This window comes from Ambystoma mexicanum, chromosome 13 (genome assembly GCF_040938575.1).
Source record: "Ambystoma mexicanum isolate Mex_15411 chromosome 13, UKY_AmexF1_1, whole genome shotgun sequence".
NCBI classification, from domain to species: Eukaryota; Metazoa; Chordata; class Amphibia; order Caudata; family Ambystomatidae; genus Ambystoma; species Ambystoma mexicanum.
Genome location: NC_090938.1, coordinates 3,552,286 through 3,574,203, shown reverse-complemented (window position 1 = coordinate 3,574,203; position 21,918 = coordinate 3,552,286). Strand labels below are relative to the sequence as shown.

The following is a 21,918-nucleotide window of genomic DNA, read 5'->3' as shown; positions in this document are numbered from 1 at the left end:
TGGAACAGACAACTGTGTACATGATAGAGCAAAACGGAGGGGTGAGAGACGCACCAGAGAGAGAGAAGGGAAAGTGATTTCTTTTCCACACAGAACTTGATTGGATAGGATATTATCCTAGGTCACCCTTAAACCATCGGGGAGGCACAAGTGGCTCTGTGGTTGGACGCAAAGGAGCCCCCAACCCAAACCTAAGGCAGGGGAAGGATCGAAAGCCTTATCCTGTGAGCGAGTGGAGTATCAGGAGGAGCCAAGAGACCATGAGGAGGTATGAATGGTGAGTACCCCTGGGATGGGGCTTCATAGGCTTCAGACGGGCACTAATAGATTTCATTTGATGACAGAGGGTCGCATTGGGCCAGGGAAAGGCACCAGATAGGTGATGCAACCTTTGGAACAGTAAATGGGGTATCCCCCGGACTCCACCCACCTCCCCAAGCCCCACTAGCAGAGAGCTCCAAAATACCCCCTAGAACGAAGCCACTCTTTTGTGGATCATCCATAAATGTGTTTAGTTGGTGACACAGGGCTCCACATATCTGGGCACTAATGGTTATTATGAGACCAAGGATCAGAAACCCAATCACTACTCAAACCGCCCGCCTCGACGCGTCATTTCACTGCATTTGTTGAAATTGCCATTTTGTCGTGTTTTTGTAGCATTTTTAAGGACAGGAGGTTCAGATTAGTGTTCATATAAAATTGTTCAATTAGGTAGAGGTGGGGGAGGGAGGGTGTTTGTGGGGATATATGGGGGTTGCCCCAATAAAAAAGAATACTGCAAACAAGGCAGTGGAAAGGGCGACTGTGACGAGATGAGCCATATCCTAACACTTCATCATGAGGACGATTTTTGTAAAACACTGAGAGCTTAGAGTACACTAGGCTTGCAGCATCCAATCCACAATCGTCCTGAAGACTCAGGGACGTAGGAGACAAGGAACAATAGGTGGCTATAGTAGGGCTGCAGCCTGCAAATACTGGGAAGCAGGCAGACTGCACGTCCCCAAACCGGAGGACACATGAGCAGGGGAAAGTGTTCATTGGCAGCAGAGGAATCCAGTCAGTAGACCCGCTAACCATGGCAGGCTCACTTGACTCTAAGATGGTGGCCTGCCCATTTATGCCCTCTGTTTGTTGCTTGTGCCACAATCCAATCAGTAAGTCTGTTGTTCCAGGATGTCTGTGCTGAGAGATGCAATGAGCCATCTGTAGTTAGTGTGGGTTTTAAGGTTGTTCAATGTTTGTCCTCTGAGGGCTATGGGGAGGAGAGATGGGAGTTCTGAGGCTGTTTGTGTGGGGGGTTCTGTGTTTACTATGTGGTTGTGCTTAGGGGTGAGAAAGGGCATTGGGGGGAGTTCTGAGGCTGTCTGTGATCATGGGGGGCTCTGCGGTTACTATGTGGATGTGCTCATAGGGCTGTGGGGAGGGGAGATGGAGGTGTGGGGGTTCTGAGGCAATCTGTGCTTGTGGGGGGTTCTGAGGTTACTATGTGGTTGTGCTTACATGGCTATGGAGAGGGGAATTGGGGAGGCACGTTTTGAGGCCATCTGTGCTTGTGGGGGGTTCTGAGGTTACCATGTGGTTGTGCTTAGGAGGGCTATGGAGAAGGGTGGTGGGGTGGGTTCTGAGGCTGTTGGTGCAGGGGTTCCTGACGTTTGAATGTGGCTGTGCTCACTGGGGCAGGGGCTTAGTGGTGGGCCCATGACACAGCTTAGTGTGTTTATACCACTATGAATGTAACCTTGTGGCCTTTACACCTTTCTGCTCTTTTTTCTGGCCAATCCCCACCCCATCACTCATCCCTCCAGCCTCTTCATGAATCTTTTCTTTAGCTTATTCTTGGACCTCCCCGTTTTCAAGCTTTTCTCATCTGCACGGCCCCCACCCTCTACAACATCTTCACGAGGCCACAGCACACCCTCAATTTCATCTACACAACAATCCAATCTTGGATGGCAGAAAACTGGCTATGTCTCAACAGTCAGAAAACCAAACTGCTGCTAGTTGGTTCCCCCTCCACCTTGAGCACACTGGATAACAAATATTCCACCTTCTCCATTGACAACATCCCCATCACTGTGTCACCTTCCATCAAAACACTAGTTGTTTACCTCGAACCTGACCTAACCATGGAGAGGCAGGTCAACGCCATAGTCTCCTCATCTGCCTATCATTCTAAACTCATCAACGCAGTCAGACCCTTCCTGTCTCAATAGAACTGCCTCACTATCTCCAGGGCCATAATTGGCTCCAGGCTTCACTACTGTAATGCACTACTCATCGGCACTTCTGCCAAGAATGTCGCCAAACTCCAAATCGTTCAAAATAACGCGCTCAGAGCCACCACCGGCCTCACGCGTAGAGAACACATCTCGGTACTTAGAAGACAGGCCCACTGGCTCCCAGTCAAGGAGAGGATCACATTCAAAGCCCTGGCCTTGACTCACATGTGCCTTCACGACCTTGCCCCCCCTTACTTGTCATGCAGAATCACCAAACCCGCCACCCTCAGACCTTCCAGATCCCCTTACTCTAACCTCCTATCGGTTCCCAGAACCCGTAAGGTCTGGCCAGGTGGCTCCAGCTTCCCTGCTGTCGCCCTCCTACTCTGGAACTCCCTACCGCCTCACATCATGATCATTGAACATTGAATCCCACTCAGCCTTTCGCAAAGCCATCAAAACTAACCTCTTTGTCTGACTGCTTTAACATGGATTCTTTGACAATATGCACCTGCATGCATTCTGTGATACTCTGTAAACACTTTCTCTGAACTGAACTGTAACAAGCACTCTTGGGCGGCTTCTTTGTAACCCTTAATCAAGCCTTCTTAAGCTCTGATATAGCGCCTCGATGCCTGCGGGCTGTAGTGCGCTCTACAATTTTAAATAAATAAATAAAATCATATCTTTTCTCAAGCAGAGATTGCCACCAAGCAGAATCTTGACATCTCTTTCTTATATATAACATTTGCAAAGCACAACTACTCAACCAAGGTAGTAGGAGTCACGTGACTGGTGATCACATGCGTTGGGAACCTGACTGGTGCCCACACCGCACAGCGTTGTGTAAGCGCCATGGAAACCTCCACGGAGAACGCAGGACCCTTGGTGCTGGGGGGAGAACCCACCACGTTCTCACCGTGTACCGAGCCCGTCGGGCTTGGGCCGCCGAGGTCTAGATGGTAAGTGTTGAGCATTTGTGACAAGAGATTGGAGAAGGGCAAAGAAGGGTGTAGAGAGAGGTATAAGGCCAGGTCTTAATTGCCTTACTGCAGGCTATGCGGTCCTCAATGTCCTGTATGGTCTGAGGCACTGTTCTGCTCACCATTGAGGATGGAGAAGGCAAGCCTCCAGCTATGTGCTTGTTCTTGGGGTTGAATAAAGAAGGGCTCTAGAGAGTGTGTACTGCCTGAAGGATGAGTTCCACAGATGAGCGTAACGTTGAGTATCAGTACTTTGCCCATTTCTTGGTTTAGTTCGAGCAGGGGGCATACACACAAGTGTGTATGGCTTCCATACACCAATAAAGAATACGGGTGTTAGACGGGCCACTGTCCTCATGTCTGGGGAGAATTTGATTTGAGTGTACATAGCAGTAAAAACAGTGATTCCAAAAGATCTGGTGAGTTGCGAAGGAGCGGTCAGGCACGGGAAGAGAGGAAGGAGTGAACAATACTGCAACAAGAATACAATTTCTTAAACTGCTGATGTCGAAGATGACAAACAAAAGAAAATAGCCAACTAGAGACAGTGTAACACATTTGGGAGGAACACCTTCTAGGTGACAAATGAAGAAACAAGTTTTGAGACCAGACTTGGTCATTCTGTTCAAGCCGGCTTCACGGGTTTGCCTTGTGGGTTACACTCATCCTTTTAGCTTTTGAATGAATGTATCATTTGACACTCACAGAAGCTAATGGCTATGGTATAACCAGAACACAGAGGGATATCTCATGAGTCCAACAGTGTCTGAATGAGGTCAAACCAATACTTGCAGGGGTCGAACCTCAGAGGAACTAACGTCCGAGTTCAAGTACCCTGCCCTATTCCACAAACACAGTTGCAGGGATATAGCCCTCCGCTGGTTAGCTCAGACTCACAGGGTTTTTATACGGCTCCAGCACACATCCTTGATTTCCTCCTCTGTCCTTCCTTGATTCTGCAGTTTTCTCCAGTGCTCTTTTCGTAGGCGCCTCTAGCAGTGCAGATTTGACACAGGCCTACCAGGTAAGAACTGGCAATTCCCCTTAACACTGGGGATACTCAGCAGTTTACCTGCAGGTATTCTCCCATCGCCTCCAAGGTGTTTTTCAGATAAATTATGATCTCACCCACCAGCCCAGGATAAACTTCCCAGGCTTAAGCCAACTATATGCTCCGGTAATGCTCTTTTCTGGTCATGTAGCTACAGCCAGGAAACTGGGCTACAGTCCCCTGTTGGCTTGCAGACAACGTGTTCCTCCTTTGGCTCATCACTCCTTTGGTCATCGGACCCTAGCCAGGCTGTGGGCTTCTATACCTCACTAGGCTCTGCAATTAGCTCCTCTTGTCTTTGGTCATCCTGCTTTAGGTAGGGGCAGGCTTATAGCCCACATAGGCTTCGGTCTACTGGGATATAGCCCTAATCAGCTCTGCAATTGATTGCTCTCTTGTTTGGTCTTCCGGCTTTGCCTTTGCTTCGGGCTGGTAGGCCGTTACCGGCCCTTTATGCTCCCGGTATATCAGTGATCGCTATAATATGCTCTAAGAATGACAACTGGAATGTACCCATGTCTTCTGTGCAACATGGGATTGAAATAATACCCAGGAGTTCAGCATGAAACCCCAATATTTGGTAGTCGGAGCAAGTGAAAGCCCCTATTTTGCTAACGCAGCCTGTCAAATGGAAACCTGTTCAGTGAGAAGGAGATTACAACTAGGTTTACAGATTTTTAGAGGGTGACCAGCACATCAAGAGAAAGATTGAGGAGTTGCAACTATTTAGATAAGCTGTTGGTTCACCTTAAGAAGGCTTGGCAGCGATGATGGTTTGGAGGAGTGGTGTCAATACCTGAGGAGCAACATGGGGCATCTGGCCCGAGAGAGTGAGATATTGCACAAAGGCTGGGTGTGAATTCCAAAAGGAAAGATCAGTGATCTGGCAATAATATTGCCATGGAGCTATCAACGAAGCATGAAAGTGAGGGGAGGGGATGGGTACTCTGAGGGCACCATAAAGACTGACACAGACAACAGGTTCAGATCTCAATATAAACACCTAAATGTCAGGATGGAAGAAGGCCTAACTTGTCCTAATCTAGGGTGGGATTTCCCTACCTAAAAAAAAACAAGGAACGTCTGAGTCAAAGAGTTCAACTGAAGAATCTGTCTGTGTGAAAAACCTATACTTGCCCTAACAACTGGCTCTATACAATGTGTCAGGATATCAACAACCAAAGGAAAACAGTGTTTAACCCAAGGTTCTGCCCCTTCGCCAAGTGTAAAGTAGCTTTGTAACACACTCTCTAAATTATCTTTCATAGACAAAAGGGAAAATAGTTTGAATCAGGACCCAAGGTTCCTTCCCCATGTTTAAGGAAGTTCACAACAGAAGCACCAGGGTTCCCTTCCCCAAGTTCAAAATAGTTCACAGTAGAAGCATTGGGGTTCCATTCCCCAAATTCAGAATAGTTCACAGTAGAAATATTGCGGCTCCCTTCCCCAGGTTCAAAATCATTCACAGTAGAAATGCTGGGCTTCCCTTCCTCAAATTCAGAATAGCTCACAGTAGAAATGATGGGGTTCCCTTCCACATGTTCGGAATAATTCACAGAAGAGGTGTTGGGGTTGCCTTCCATAAGTTCAAAATAATTCACAGTATTAATAGGCTGAAAAGACTCCCAATTTCTGGTTTTCACCTTCTGGTGGTTGACCTGCATTCAATCCAGTATTTAAGAAAAAGAGCCATCTGCTTTTCAATGTTCAAATTGGTTTTGTAGGTTTTATACGGCCGAGCGATAAAGATTTCTTTAGTTTACACCATTGAAATGTTTGTCTCGCAAGTTGGATCCTTTCAGGACTGCCCCTTTCCTTTTCTCAAGGTGCGCAGTCCCTTTAACACTTCACGTGACTGTTAATTGTTAAACACTTCAGACAAAGACTTTCGAGAACGTGTTCCGTTTCTTTCAGACTTACGCAACCCTTGTGCTACATTGTATACTTGCACAATCACTGGTTCCTTCACAGCACTCGTGGTCAGTTTCACACCGGGTTTCCTGGTCTCTGAAACTCACCGGCTTTCTTTGCATTGTTCTCGGATACCGCACTGGACTTGCTTCTGTTCTGTTGCGTATAGGGTTCACTCTTCTGCCCCTGAGACATTCCTGCGCTCTTGCAGAACCACAGGAGAATGAGCACACTGCCTCTTCATTAGAAGGCCGGCCCTTCAGCAGGCTGCCTTCTCTTGTCTTGCAGTTACGTCAGAGAACTCCTGTTCTCAAGTTGTCCCAGTTCGGACCGCCAGCCTCTGCAATCCCTGGTATTCCGTCCCTTGTCATACGGCAGTTCTGCATCCAACAGCCCATAGCAGTGTCTTGTCTTTCTCTCCCTCCTCTCTCTGCTCTTTTATCTTCCCACCTTGTATACACCTGTGGTGTGTGAATGAGCTGCAGGTGTGAGTGTTCTCTGTCAATTGCCTGACAATAGTTAGGCCTATTAGTGTGACCTACCTGATCTCTTGAGCGGTATACCTCTGAGACTCTCTTCCTCATCTCAGTACCAGCGTGTGTGATTATATGTTGGTGTGTATGCCTCCTGTTTGTCTCTTCCTGGTCCCAGTACTAGAATGACATGACTGAGACAAAAAAAGGGGAGCTAGTTGATAATAATAAAATTACTCACCGTAGTGACTACCTTACTCCTAGTCCATAGTTCCCTTTCCTCCATACCTATGGGACATTCCTCCATCCTGTGGCACGGGACCGGAGCACTTTGTAAAAAGCATCACATTTTTCAAAAATGTGTCCTTCCTCTTTTTTTACGCGGGCTACCGCACACGGCCGTAACCCAGCCCTCCTTAGCTCCGCCTAGCGCATTGCCCATCAGTCCTTTTCTATCGCGAGGTCTGAGACCTTTAAGCAATAATAGAAGAACCTTATTAGTGGGGATGGCGGGCGGGCGTATGGAGGAAAGGGGACTATGTACTAGGAGTAAGGTAGTCACTACGGTGAGTAACTTTATTATACTCCTACGTCCCATCCCCTTTCCTCCATACTTATGGGAGATTCCCAAGCACTCCTCACAGAAATTACGGGTGGATGGAAAACTCCTTATTGAAACTGTTTTTTTAGCACAGCTTGACCGAACTGAGCATCAGCTCTGGAGCTCATGTCTAGACAGTAATGCCTACAAAAAGCCGATGGGGAGGCCCCCGTAGCCGCTTTCGTGATAGTCTCCCAGGGGACATACTTTTGGAAGGCAACAGCAGCCGCCTTGCCCCATACAAGATGAGCGTGAATCCCTTTTGGAGGTTGAAGGCCCTGAACAGCGTAAGCCTCAGAAATACAGGCAGCAATCCATCTGGAGATGGTCGCTTTCGAGGCCGGCTTACCTTGCGGATTACCGAAAGTCACCAAAAGCTGACCAGAGTTCCTAAACTCAGATGTTCTGTCCAGATAGAAATTAAGAGCTCTTCTAACGTCTAGGCAATGCAAAACCCTCTCAGCCTCTGAGGCTGGGTTTAGGAAGAAGACAGGCAAGAAGATTGACTGATTCAGATGAAAATCAGAGCTTTTGGAAGGAAGGAAGGATTCGTCCCTTATCCTTTTGAAAACCCAGGAAGGGACACTCCACCGACAAGGCCTGGAGCTCACTCACACGCCTTGCCGAAGTCACAGCAACCAAGAAGGACACTTTCCACGAAAGGTACTTAAGGTCTACCGTAGCCATGGGCTCAAAGGGCTTATGGCACAAGGCCGTAAGGACCACATTCAGATCCCACGTTGGATGCGGTTTGCGAACAGGAGGGTAAAGGTGCATGAGGCCCGCAAAGTGTCTTTTAATGACTGGATTTGACAGCGAAAAAGAGCACTTATCCATGGACAGATAAGTGGCAATAGCCGACAGAAAAGCCCTGCAGGGCAAGATATGAATGCCAGTCTCTGCCAGATGTGAGACACAGGACAGAACTGAATTGATCGTAGCCTCCCTGGGGTCCAGCTGCCTAGCCAAACATCAGGGGCAGAACCATAGCCATTTACTTTTATACTGAGATCTTGTCGAGGGCTTCCAGGGCGCCTGAATAATGCTCATGTTATCTGTGGACAAATTGATGTGCTCTAGGGATCTGAACTCAGGCACCATGCCGCCAAGTTGAACGATTGTGGGGAGGGGTGCCACAACTGCCGATCGCTCTGGTGAAGCAGGTTGGGAACCATTGTAAGCCTGATCAGTGCACACACCAATAGATGCTGAAGCTCTGAAAGACAAAACCTGGCTGGCCACCACGGTGCTATGAACAGAAGAGAACAATTCACTGTGCCCCTCAACTTGCAAAGCGCCTGATGAATCAGAGGCAGAGGCAGAAAAGCATAGGCTCTCATGTTGTGCCAGGAAATCTCGAGAGCAACTCCCAGAGAGGAGGCTCCCAGCCCGTTTCTGGAGGCATACAGGGGAAGCTTTCTGTTTGTCGACGTCACAAAGAGGTCCACTTCTGGAGTGCCCCAACAATGGAAAATTTGTAAGAGGACCCCTGTGTTCAGTTCCCACTCGTAACTGACCATTGTTCATCAGCTGAGGGCATCTGCAGTAACACTCAGCTGGCCCGGGATGTGTACCGCCACCAGCCAGATGCCATGCTGAACAGCCCATTCCCAAATCTGAATGGCAAGATCCACAAAAGGAGGGACTTAGTAACCCTATGCTTGTTGATATAAAACATGGACACCACATTGTCCATGCGGACACGGACCACTTTGTTGACAATGACAGGCTTGAACGCTTTCAGCGCCAGGAATATCGCCAGGAGCTCCAAGTGATTTATATGAAGCTGTCTGTCCTGTGGCGACCATAGATTGGAAACCTGAAGAAGATCCAACTTCGCACCCCAACCCAGAAGGGATGAGTCCGTTGTGACTTCAATAGCGGGCAGGGGTCTTGAAAAGCCGCGCCCACCAACAGATTGCTGAGAGAAGACCACCACTGGAGATCTATCCTCATGAAGGATGGAACCAGGATCATTTTGGAGTCTGGATCCACTGCTTGGCGCCAAGAGCTCTGAAGAGCCATCTGCGTCCTCCTCATCTTGAGACTAGCAAGAGGAAGAGCCAGCACACACGAGGCCATGAGGCCCAGAAGCCTCTGGAACCACCAGGTCGACATGCTCTCCGACCGCATAAACGCCTGACACGTGGCCAAGAGGTCCGCCATTCTGTCCCCAGTCAGGTATACTCTGCAGTCGATAGTGTTCCAACGAAAACCCAGGAAAATCAAGTCCTGAAAGACTGTCATGGAGGATTTCTGCCAGTTCACTGACAGCCCAAGGTGAAACAGGAGCTGGAGGAGAAACTGAAGGTTGTTCGAGGCTGACAGAGGACAAGGACTGCGCAGCAGCCAATCGTCCAAATACGGATACACATGGATACCCTGCAGCCAAAGATACGCTGCGATGACCGACATCATCTTCATAAAGACACACCGTCCCGAGCTGAGACCAAACGGGAGCACACGAAACTGAAAATGCTCCTCCCCCATGGAAAACCGTAGGCATTTCCGATGCGGACTCCAGATAAGGATATGCATATAAGCATCCTGAAGGTCCACCACGCTGAGCCAGTCGCCCTTCTGCAAGGAGGACTTTATCTGACAGGGTGTGATCATCTTGAATTTCTCTTGGGGAAGAGAGAGATTGAACTGGGAAAGGTCTAGGATGGTGCGAAGGCCAGCCTGGTTGGGTTTGGGCACCGTAAAGAGCCGGGAGTAGAAGCCCTCCCCTCGCTCCCATAGGGGAACGGGTTCCACCACCCTGAGATCCAAAAGCTTCTGGAACTCGGCTCTGAGGGAGGGCGACCCCGACTGCTGGAAGGGAGGATTGAAGGGTGGGGTAGGGAGAGGGGGCAAGCGGAAGCCCACCTGAGCAACTGAAAAGACCCACCGGTCCTTGGTGATGGTCTGCCATGCCTCCCAGTGAGACGCAATGCGCCGTCCCACCGGGGTCTCGTGCGAGCACCGAAAATCCTCATTTAGCTGGTTTTTCGGTGGCTGTACCACCAGAACCTGAGGAGGAGGCCGAGGATCAAGAGAAAAAACAGCCCTGTTGCTGACGCCGACGGGAGTTTCCTGTTGGAGTGTCGACTCTACGTGCCTTCCGATCCAGAAACCCCTGAAATCCAGAGGAAGGCCGAGGCTGCGAAGATGTCCTCTGCGCCCTGAAAGGCGGTTTCACCAAGTCGGACAGGGACTTGGCAGTCTGAGTGCTGTCCTTAGTCTTGGTCAGTTCAACGTCTGTCGATGAATGAAAAAGCTCTTTTCCGTCAAAAGGCAAGTCCAGAACTTCATCCTGCACCTCTTTGGAAAACATTGTGGTATGAAGCCAAGCCTGACGAGAGGTGTCCACGCCAAGCATGAGGCCCCGAGCCGAGGTGTCGACATGATGCGCCGCAGCCTCAAGCATATCCTGCGCCAGGACCCTGGCATCTGACAAACCCGCTCTAAAATCGTCTAGTTTATCTGCGGGGATGAATTCCTCAAATTCCGACAGACCTTTCCACATTTTCATATTCGCCCCCGCTAACACAAGCTCTGCATTCGCTTGATGCAACTGCAGGGCTGAATTAGCAAAGGTCTTCCTCCCCAAAGAGGCAAGAATCTTGTCCTCTTTGGCCAGAACCTGGGCTGCCGCTGTAGAGGATGCTGAAGCCGGTCTGGATTGTAACGTGGCAGCCGCCACCACCGTGGAGGAAGGGAGCGGACAAGACGCTAAGGCTAACTCTTCCGAAGAATGAAGCCTATAACGAGTGTCAATCTTTTTGTTAACAATCAGTTCAGAGTGTGGTTTATCCCAGCCCTTTCGGACCTCGGACAAAACGTCCTTCTGGAAGAACAAGCCGGTACGCTCCAGACATGACAAGGTGAATGCCCCAGAAAGCACCCCTTCCTGGGGAGCGGGTGCCTCGGGTACTGGAACATCCAGAAGACACATCACGTCCAGCACACGGTCGTGGAAGGCTCTAACAGAGCGGGGCTGGTCCTCGCTGTCCTGATCCCCCTGTGTGTCATCCGACACATCCGGGTCAAGCTGCGTCGCATCTGGCCCTGCTGAAGATTTGTCCACTGGAGACAAGGGAGGCAAGGGAGGGAGAGCTGGAGGCGGGCCGGCCGGTAGAGGCGGAGCTGCTGGAACCACCGTTGCCACGGCTGCAACCGACGGCGCAGGAGCCACTGGAGGGCATATTTCCCTAAACAAACCTCAGAAATACTCCTTCATGGGGTCGGAGTGCATAAGCCTTTGAAATTTTCTGAAAAAGGCGTCCGACAGTTTAGGCGTGGCAGGAGGGGCCTCTCGTGAGCGGAGTAGCTCCAGGGGCGTAAGGGAGAGGGCTACCAAGAAGGTCCTTCTCCACTCGAATCAACGTAGATCAAGGACTCAGATGCCACAGGGAGTGAGACAGTGTGCATTAAATGCATCCGAGCGTTCCAGTCATACACTGGACGAAAAGGATGCGCACAAGGAAAACGATGTTCACCTGAAAAACCACTCCCAGCACCTAAAGCCAATGGCGTAGGTGTAAGGGTGGAATCCAAAATGGCTGCTGTAGTCTTCACAGGAACGGCCGCCATTTTGTCAGCACCTGAGGAGAACTGCGACACATGTGGGAGTGAGGCAAGGGTCTCCACAGATGGGTCAGGGGTCTTCATTTTAGCCTTGACACAGGAACCTCGGCAGAGCCAGTACTGTGTCGCCTAGGATGTTTCTGAGACATGCTATCAGCCAAATTAGCCTCCAACGGAGGGACCTCGGCCACGCCGGTAACAGAGGAATTCCGGTCAAGGACATCACTGTATGCCCCCCTCGACAGAACCAGTGTCACCGCCCGAGCAGGAACGATGAGGAGTACACCTCACCGACAAGACCTTTACAAGCCTCTTAGAACTGTCGGTCACCTTAGCCTACAGAGGAACCTTGGATCCGAGTCTGGTTACAGCCCCCTCACGAGGGGCCTCAAACCTTAGTTCAGTACAGAAAACCTCCACAGAGGCCTCAGGGTGTACCTCAGTGTCTGTATGGGAAGCTCCAGACAAAGAGACATCGAAGCAAGCTCTGGTACCCACCACCTAAGTAGAACTGAGCCCACAAACAGCCCCCAGAGGAGGGACCTGGGATTGTAATCCGGTGGCAATAGGCTCCTTACCGGGGCCCTTCGAGAAAACTCTGGTACACTTAATAGGCCTAGAAAGCACCTCAGGGGAAACCCCGGTAACAGAGCTTTTGAAGCTCCTCCCGGACCGGGAAGACCCCCGGAAGGAGTCCCCAGCCAGGGTGCTCTAAAAACTAAAGAACTTACCGGGCGTGTTTTCTTCTCGTCGATGGAGCTCTGAAAATGCAGAGGAGGAGTGCGCTGAAACACCTCCTCCCACCACTCCAGACGATGTTGAAGCGCCCGGACCGAAAGGGAATCGCAGTAGAAGCACGAATCCCATCGGTGGTCCGGAACCAAACACTCTAAACAAAGAGGATGGGGATCCGCCCTAGCAAAGCATTGATCGCAGGAAGAACAATTGGGAAAATCTAACCAGAATGGCATAGACGGACTACTACACGACCGCTAAGCCGGAGCAGAAGGAAGGACACTGGAAGGAAAAAATCTCCCAAAGATCCAAGTGCGTCTTGTCCCGATCATGTGGAGAAAAGGACTGATGCGCTGGCCGGAGCTAAGAAGGGCGGGGTTACGGCCGAGTGCGGTACCCCGCGTAAAAAGAGAGGAACGACACATTTTGAAAAATGTGATGCTTTTTACAAAGTGCTCCGGTCCCGTCTCACAGGACGGAGGAATGTCCCATAAGTATGGAGGAAAGGGGACGGGACGTAGGAGTATACGCCATAAAGGTTGGAGATGGGTTGGGTGGTTTGTTATTAGGAAAAGGGGGATACCACATCTAACCTTGCTCAAGGGTCCCCCACTCCCAGTCCCCAAGGACCCTCCATCCAGGTGATCCTACCTCGCTTGTCCACCCCCACGGTTGGGATCCAAAAGCGATGGCCTTTCCCTGGCCACCTGCACAGAGGATCCATGGGGAATAGGAGTGAGAATACCCTCAGGCTTCTCACAGTACATGTACAGCCTCTGCTGTAGGTAGGGCTTCTGCTAAGCTGTTTTATGCAGGGATCATGTGGTAGGTTAGGTGGGCATTAGCATGGTGGTGCTGTATTGGGTCACCCAGATATTGGCGCACCTCCAAGGATCTGGTTGGAGCTTTAGAAAAGGAGCCATAGCACTCCTTATCACTTTCCCTTTTGACTGTCTTCCTTTTTGACTTCCTGCTTCCATTCAGTCCTCAGCTTGGCACCCTTTTACACTTCCCATCCTCTCCCTATTCGTTTGTTTCTTGGTAGCTTCCATGCGCTCCCATCTTAGCCCCCATCTTGTCTATTCTAAGCAATGTCAACTCTCTTACTGTACATTATTATTTAGAAATGAAGCTGACTCTTGTTTTCTCTTTTTCTTACAGATACTAAGAGAGACCCCCCTGATGTACCAGAGCCTCAAGTCATCTAGAGAGAAAACGATTATTTTTTAAGATCTTTTTATTTTATTCTACTTCATTGTTAAATATTTTTTAATTTTATTTTCTATATCACTGTGATTTTATCATTGCTGTTCAGTCTTGTCTTTGTTTTTCTTTTATCCATCAGTCCCAAAGACGTATGCTACTTGGGTAGGCCTGTCTGTCCTCTGAGAGGCAGTGTATGTGTTCTTTGTTCCCCCAGGTACTGTGTGGATTCTCCCCCAAGAGCACATCTGCTCTGTCCGTCTTTCCTTCAGACACATGGTGCACTTCTCAGGGGCACAGTACTCTTGTCTGTCAATCTGTCCATTTCTCCCTAGAGACACGGTTTGTGGATCTTCTGACTGTCTCCAGAGGTGCAGGTGCCCACACTTTATCTGCCCTGCTGGAAAAGAGCTACAGTTCTCATTCTGTCTCTAGGGGCACACTGTGGGGTGTATTGATCTGTTTTTGGAGGTGCAGGTCCTCTCCATCTGCCCTCCTAGAGAAGGGCTACAGTTCTCTGTCTCTCTGTCGGTCTCTAGAGGCACAGTGTGGGGTTTATTTATCTGCCTTCAGAGGTGTAGATGCTGGTTGCATATCCTCTCTGCCCACCTGTCTTCTGACACTGCATTTCCTTTTCTCTACCTTTCCAAGCACCAGGCACATTTTTCAGTCTTTCTGACTTCCCAGGTGCAGGACACTGTTTCACTCTTGTCCTGTAGCTCTGCTCTCAGATCTTGGAGCAACTTCCTTTCTGCTGTTTTTCCAGATCCAAGGTTTGCTTCTTTCCTCTCTATCATTCCAGGGACTGGTCTATGAACATTTTGTCCACACACCTGAGCTCCCAGTAACAGGGGACAGTCTGCCTCAGTCTCTCTGTTTGACCTCCCAACAATGAGCTCCATTTCCTTCCCGGTTTTCTGCAATAGGGTAGGGTATGATTTCCCAGTCAGTGTTGGTTGGTCTTCTAAACTCTGTGGTGTGTTTTTTCATTTATTTTGTCCTTTCAGCCCTACAATGTGGTTGGACTGCCCTCTGAATGCCTATGTATGCCCCCAGCCTATCTGCAGACATTCACCTCTTGTTTCAGTCTTTGCATTCCATGACTGGTCATTTTTGAAGTGGCGCTTCTATGTGCCCCAAAGCGTCCCATTCACCTACACAGCTGTCCCAATCTCTCCGTCTTCACTGCCTTAAAAGTCACTGCCTGGTGTTATTTCTATTATACAATAGCTGTGTGACACCTGACACTGGGCCTATGGCTGTAACTATGTCTTGCATGAGAGTTGAGTCCTTGCCAGATGTGAACTGGTATCCCTGGACCAGTACTTCACCGTTATTGCAGGTGTGTTATAGAACAGTATTAGACTAGGTTCACAAGCCACCGTCTGCTTCTCGAGCAAGAAGGTTCTTGTCAGGGGCAGCGCAGGTCCCTGTCCCCTGACACTAGACACCCACACCTGCAGAACAAGAATTTAAATGCTGGAGCTGGTGCCTGATTGAGGGCATAGCTGGCAGAGGATGCCAATGAGACACTCTACCTGCCCTGTCAAAGGAGGAGGTTTACAGTTGTGACATGAGTGAGCAGCTAGAAGGCAGAGCAAGTATCTGAGATTACCAACCCCACCAACACACCCCTCTCGAGTGGGAAATTAGGAAGAAGAGCTGGTCTTTGAGGTCCCTCCCTGGGAGATAGACAGTCCCCAAAACCCTCCTTTGGGTGATTCTCATCTGCAGGTCTGGCCTCATCTCTCTATAAGTGATTTGCATCTGCAGGTCTGGGCTCATCTCTCTATAGTCCATCTTCAAGAACGCCTTGCAGCACGTCATTACGCTTCAGGATACTTTTCACGCTTCCTTTGGATTCACCAGCCATCGGGACATTAGATAGCCTCACTGTGCCGGAAGTCACTCTTGTTTCAGATCCATTCAGGCAGACGCAGGGAATTTGAGCCGGGAGGCCATGTAAGAGGCAGTATTTGATTGCCAGAGTTTTGCCTTCGGAACTGCTAGTTGAGTTTAATTTCAAACAAACAACCTTTACTCAACGCTAGAAAACTAGCAGACATGGATTTAATCAAAAAGATATTGAACTTCCTCTCTGCTAGAAGTACTTCTGTCGGTTAATGTATAATGGCCATTAAACAAATTCCAGCACGTGCCATTAAAAGGGATAATAATGTCCCAGAAAAGGCTGGCTTTGGGGCCTTTAATGCTCCCTGATGTGGTGAATAAATGGTACTTCCAAAAAGAAAATACTTTTTTGAGAAGGTGTTTCTCCGTTCTACATTCCTGTGTCTTGGACACGTGTTTCGGACAGGTAATGTGGATCACTCACTTCAGTTCACCAGTGCTTCCCTTTCTTAAAGCCTCCTCATCCTGCCCCACCAGTCCCATTGTCTTCTTTACTGTCAGATCTTTTCCTTATTCTGGCCCAGTGACGCTTTTTCTTTTCAGATGTCCTCCTGATCCTGCACCTGGGATCTTATGATCCTGATCCCTTCAAATCCTCCTTCTTGCCCTGGAATCCTGTTGCATTTCAGATCGCCTCCTCATCCTGCCCCAGTGATTGCCCGATTATGTTCCCTTTCGGATATCCTAATTTTATCGTTCAGATCTTGTAATACAGTTTCCTTTTTTTCAGATGTCCTCCCCAGCCTGCCCCAGTGCCTGCCCCAGTGATCTTGTGTTCCTGTTACATGTCAGTTCCCTTCCAGATAACCTCCTCAATGAGCCTTCGATCCTGTTCCTCTGCATATCTCCCCATGTGTTCCTTAGAATTTCATCCTGTTGCATTTTCCTTGTACAGATGCCCCAGAGAACCTCATGATCAGCACCTCATCCTGCCTGCCCAGCAATGTAGGAATTTGGTTTCCTTTCACACATCCTTTTTTCTGTCTCTGGTATCTTCTGATTCATCCTCTTTCAGATGTCCTCATTCAGCCCCAATAATGTCCTCCTTTCAGAGCTCACTATTCATGCTGCCCAGGGCATGTTGCGATCTTTTTCCCTTTCTCCTCCTGATTCTGCCCATAAGATCTTTTGACCCGGTTCCCTCCCCACAAGGTCTTCTGCTCGAAGTGCGTCTCGGATGAGCTTGAGGATGCTTGTCCCTGTTCCACTTCTTATGTTTTGTGATCACACCAGAAGCTCTGCTGTCACACTCCCCTACCCAGGGGGCTAGTGCTCCTTTTTACATCCCATCTGCTGTGGCCAGTAATGCATTATATGAGCCAAAGATCAGTAGGATGATGGCAGTGGCATCCATGCCAAGCCTGCCTCCCTTGTGCTCATTTGATGGGTATTTTTGGTGCAAACAGACAATACTCAAAGCCTTGCATAACCCAAGAGAGTACCCTGTGCTTATGGATATACTCAGGGCACTCCACTTCCACTCCCCCAAACACTTCTCCGGGGTTGATTATGCTGATAGGGCCGAAGCTCATATCACCAGCTCAAGAGAAGAACATCCCCCACAAATCCACCGGACCCCTCCTACTTCAAAATAACAGCTGCCGACAGCAAAGGATGACAGATGCCAGAACCAGGCTAGGTTGGTGCATTGCACTCAGGGAAGCTACAAGATGAAACCTAATGTGTCCTCAGGGTCACTCAGCGATTCGATCTACAGAACAAGGCGTTGATGGTGTTCCGAGGCCCAGGAGGCTCCAGCACATTTGCTTTGGTGCATTGATGCTTACTCCATTTACAGCAGCTGGTCAAACCCTGCTTTCCTTTGGAATCCCTGCATGCTACTATCTCCCTGAGTCCTCAAACGCGAGAGGGAGGCAGCATGCTAGCGCTGTTTACCACTTAGCATGAAGGGTTGCACTGCATCACGGTTCAGATGCACCGTGTCATAGACCTGCCAGTCATACATAATAGCCCAGCCCAACAGAACTGATGCAGGTGGTAACAGGGCTTACTCCAAAATAGCAGCTCACCATTGGCCTTGGCATGTGCTGGGATTCTGACTCCATCCTCCGTCCTCCTTTCATAGTTGGGGAAGGACTCTGAATAACGTCCATGTACCTCCCTTTGTTGGTGGTGGAGGAGTCTGGTGACCACCCTTCGCTTGGTTGGAAAGTGATTCTTTAAGCCTTCACAAATATCCATTAAAAAACATAATTCAGATGCTATTAGGGTCTTACAGCCCCCAAATTGTCACCTGTTTATCCTCCCGAGGACACCACTGTATCCACTCTTTAGCACATGCCCCACTTCTGCACCAAAATTGGGGCTAAACTAGACCCCACACAGAACAATTTGAAATTGCGTGTATGTCCTTTAACATCAGGATTTCTACCACTCAACAGATGCAGTACAAGCCCTGTGCTTTGGAGTGCTTTTAATGTATAATGTATGAGGCTGACGGTCCCAAGCTCACACGCACTTGCATTCTGGACCTGCTGCTTCGAGTTATAAGGCAGGCAGTGCCGAACGGGTCCCCACTCTGTCCAAAAACACTTGAATTCTGGGCCTGCTGCTTTGGATATTTTCATGAAATTCTCCGGGCTTGTCATGGTTTTTCTTTGTCGCCCTCCTTCATCAGTGTTATATCCATATCATCTTCTCCCTTTTGTCCTTCATTTCACGCCTCCATCACCTGCCTTACTTCATAACAATGCCTTTTGACATCACTGTTTCTGACTTCATTGTTCCAGGGTCCCTTAACTCTATGCCATCTCTACCCTCCCCTGCTTGTTCCCCGCGTTTATAGAATATAGTTGGTATCACCTTGAACTGACCTCGTAACCCTGACCGGAGGAATTGCTGTCTCAGCCACTAGTGGCATACATGTAGGCACTTGTCTGTGTTTTGTTGTCTGTACTGTAGCACCTAAACATTCTAGAGCAGCGGTTTTGCCGTATGTACCATTAAATTATAGAGTTGCCCTAATCACAGCACTAACTGGGTACCATTCAGTCGACACTGGGAACAATGGGCAGAAGGGGTCACTATTGAAATGACAGTAGGCAGCCATTGCAGCCGTTTGTGGATGAGACTGATTAATTCTTACCTAGGAAGTACCGATTAGCGGAAGCCAAATTGAATGTATGTACCGTGACCCCGGCAGCGATCTATACTCAATGGGCCTCATTCCAAGGCTGGCGGTAAGGGTTAACGGTCACCGTTAATGGCAACGGTGACCATTAACACTTACCACCATATTCCGAGTTCCCTTTTGCGGGTTGGCATTTAACGCCTGCTTTTAGCAGGCGTTAAAAATCCAACCCGCAAAGGGACCTTGGAGTAAATTACGGCACCGTAATTTACGGTGCCGTAATTTACTCCTTCCCCATTCCCATTGAGCCCTATGGGGGCAGGAATGGGGATGGGGAACAGGTATGGTGAATGGGGAATTACCGGTCCCTCCAACCTTGGAATGGACCGGTAATTACTCCATTCACCATGCCGGATTTCCATGGAGTAAATAGCTCCATGGTTGCTTACCATGGTGCTATTTACTCCATGGATAGCGCCAGCCTCGGAATGAGGCCCAATGTCCTTATTCGCCAACAGCTGCAGTGTTCTCATTCCATTCCGTAGCGCCTTCCATTCCCTCCTTTAAATGTACCCGTTTATCTTTCATTCTTCTACATTGGTCCTAATATCTGATTTCGATCTAGTTTTTGCCTCAATTTAGATGTGGAGGTTTACAAAGCTAACATCCTTCTGTATAATGAGAGGATATGCTTCCTCACCGCACTGCCACCACCAGTGGTGGGCAGTATTGAAAGACCTGTCCTCCCTGAAACTACCTGGTAATGTAGGTGGAACTGCCAAGACCTGCCTGGCCATCGTAACAGCAATCCATGGCACAAGGACAGTTTCTGGCCTGTTTTCAAGTCCTCAGACTCCTCCTTGCTTCAGGGGCTTAAGACTGCTGTGCTTTCCAAGATGCTATTGGTCAGGAACTGTATCACCTAATGCGCGTTGTGTTGTCACCGACCAGGACCATTTGTGCGTTGTATGTTCATAGATCATGCTATGTTGTCTGCCAGGCCTTACATGTCCATTTGGATCGATTTGTTGTGATATAGCCCTTTTGCCTCACGTCACCGTCTCACTCTAACGCTGAGCTAAGGGCTGCAGGGGGCTGGGCATTGCTAGCGCATGCTCCAGCAATCCAGCCGAATAGGTTTATTTTGTATATGAATGATTTTTAATGAATGCAAACTGATATTAATATTTGCAAATAAGCAATAAATCATTAGTACAATTAACATGATCATCGACTATCTTTGCATGTTATAGTTTATCAAGAACCTTCTTCCTTCATTCACCTGCAGCTCTTGAGGTATCAGACGGACTCTGGCTCCCAGTGGCAGAGGGGCGGAGCCTTCACAGAGGATGGAAAAAACATGTTTGCCCTGGAACCCCAGACTTGTTGCAGATGCTCAAAAATGTGTGATAATTCCAGGCGCTGGCAATTTAGCGAATAGTTAGCACTGTCACGGGCAGATTAAACAGGGAGTGACAGAGAGACGTCCAGGCTTGCATTTGTGTTAGTAATTTATTATTGGAATGTATCTAGTGCTTTCGCCAAAGCGCTGCACAATGCATAATAAAGGAACATGTAACTAATACAAAAAGAAAGAGAAGGTAGTCAAAAGAGGGCAGATGTTAAGAATCACAGAGGGCAGGAAGAAACTGAGATTTGACATGTGGGGAAAATGGCAAGAGAAGGGGAACACCTGACAGTAAGAGGCAGATTGTAACAAAGCTGATGAGTGAGGTGAGAAAAGGAGCGGAAAAAGAGCTTTGGCACAGGGAGGTTTTGGTACAAAGAGAAGAAAGTGGGACTGAGTGCAAAGTGGATAAAGAGGTTGATAAAAGGAAGCGAGATCAGACCGGTAGGGCATAATGAGGCCATGAGTGCACTTACAATACATTAGGAAAGGAAAAAGGAGATGAGAGATCAAAGGAAGGAAGTGGTGGCGGTACCATGAAGAACAAATAGATGGCAGACACAGAGTTAAAGACTGAGCCAAGAGAGACACGATGAGAAGCAGGGAGTCTGACAAAGAGAGCCAAGCATCCTCAAGATGAAAAACAATACACATGTGATGAGAAGCTTTGTAATATTAAACGAGAGGAAAAGCCGGCTTGCAGATAGTTGATTACAGAAGTTGTAGGCCATGTCCTAAATATAAAGAGAGAGGAAAGTTTAGGATTAAACACCTAAGTTGTGTGATGAGGTAGGGGGACAGTAGAAGAGAAAGAGGGAGGTAGTTTGAGGGAAATAAAGGTGGCTAGGCTTTAGCAGGATTGACGAGGAGAATGTAGGAATGCATCTGAGAATGAATAGCAGGACAGCCCGATTTTTGTGGAAGGAATCAGAAAAGGAGAAAGGAAAAAAAATCTGTGAATCATCGGTATAGTATTTACAGGAGAGATCGAAAGACACAATGACCCGAATGATGGTTTATAGAGAAGAGAAGAACAGGGCTGAGAATGGATCCTGATGAATGCCAAAATGAAGACACAGAGTTTATCAGCCGAAGAAAAAGAGTAAGCGCAGTTGTGAACGTAGGAGCAGAACCATTGGATAACTAACAGACCTGGAAAAACCAAATGAAGATAGAAGGATGGGGTAATCTACAATGTCAAAGGCAGCAAACAAGTTGAGTCGGACCAGGATAGGAGATAGTTTAGAGTGATGAGTGGGAGGCAGAACATTATTCAAATAGAGAAGAGCAGGTTGAGTACAGTGAGGAGGTATGTGATGCTGGAAATGCATCGGAGGGACAGGGCCTCCGTATCCTTGTCCTTTACTGCTTTTTATCATGTGTTCTGTCGTGTTTTCCGCGCAGGAGTTCATGTGGGACTCCTGGCGGTGTAGCTCTCTCTCTTTTGGTTTGGTGAACTGACCCGTGGGATACCCTTATGGCACACATGGGTGGGGGTACAACCCTGTGCCCCTAGTGTATGTTTTTGGGCACCTGTGGGTGGCCCGCAGAGCAGGGTATGGGCTGGTGGCAGCTCCATGCTGAATTTGACAGGTGCGCGGAGTATCCTCCATTTTGGAATACCCCGGCCCTGCCATTGGGATCAGTTGATTCTGAATGAAAAACAAAATGGCCCCTGCGGCCTCTTGCTTTCTACTACATATTACCTTGTTTTCCCAAAGTCCTGGGAAGGTCTGACTCTGTCCCTTCCCCCTGAC

At 48.8% G+C, this 21,918-nt stretch overlaps 1 protein-coding gene across 1 annotated transcript in view; it reads left to right on the top strand.

The window, feature by feature from the left end:
- Nucleotides 1-19,975, top strand: part of AHCYL1 (adenosylhomocysteinase like 1) — a 444,591-nt gene extending 424,616 nt beyond the window's left edge. The window contains exon 17 of the mRNA XM_069632975.1: nucleotides 13,710-19,975. Coding sequence (XP_069489076.1) covers nucleotides 13,710-13,716 — 7 coding nt within the window. The 3' untranslated portion in view covers nucleotides 13,717-19,975. The remainder of the gene's footprint in view (nucleotides 1-13,709) is intronic.
- Nucleotides 19,976-21,918: the final 1,943 nt, after the last annotated feature.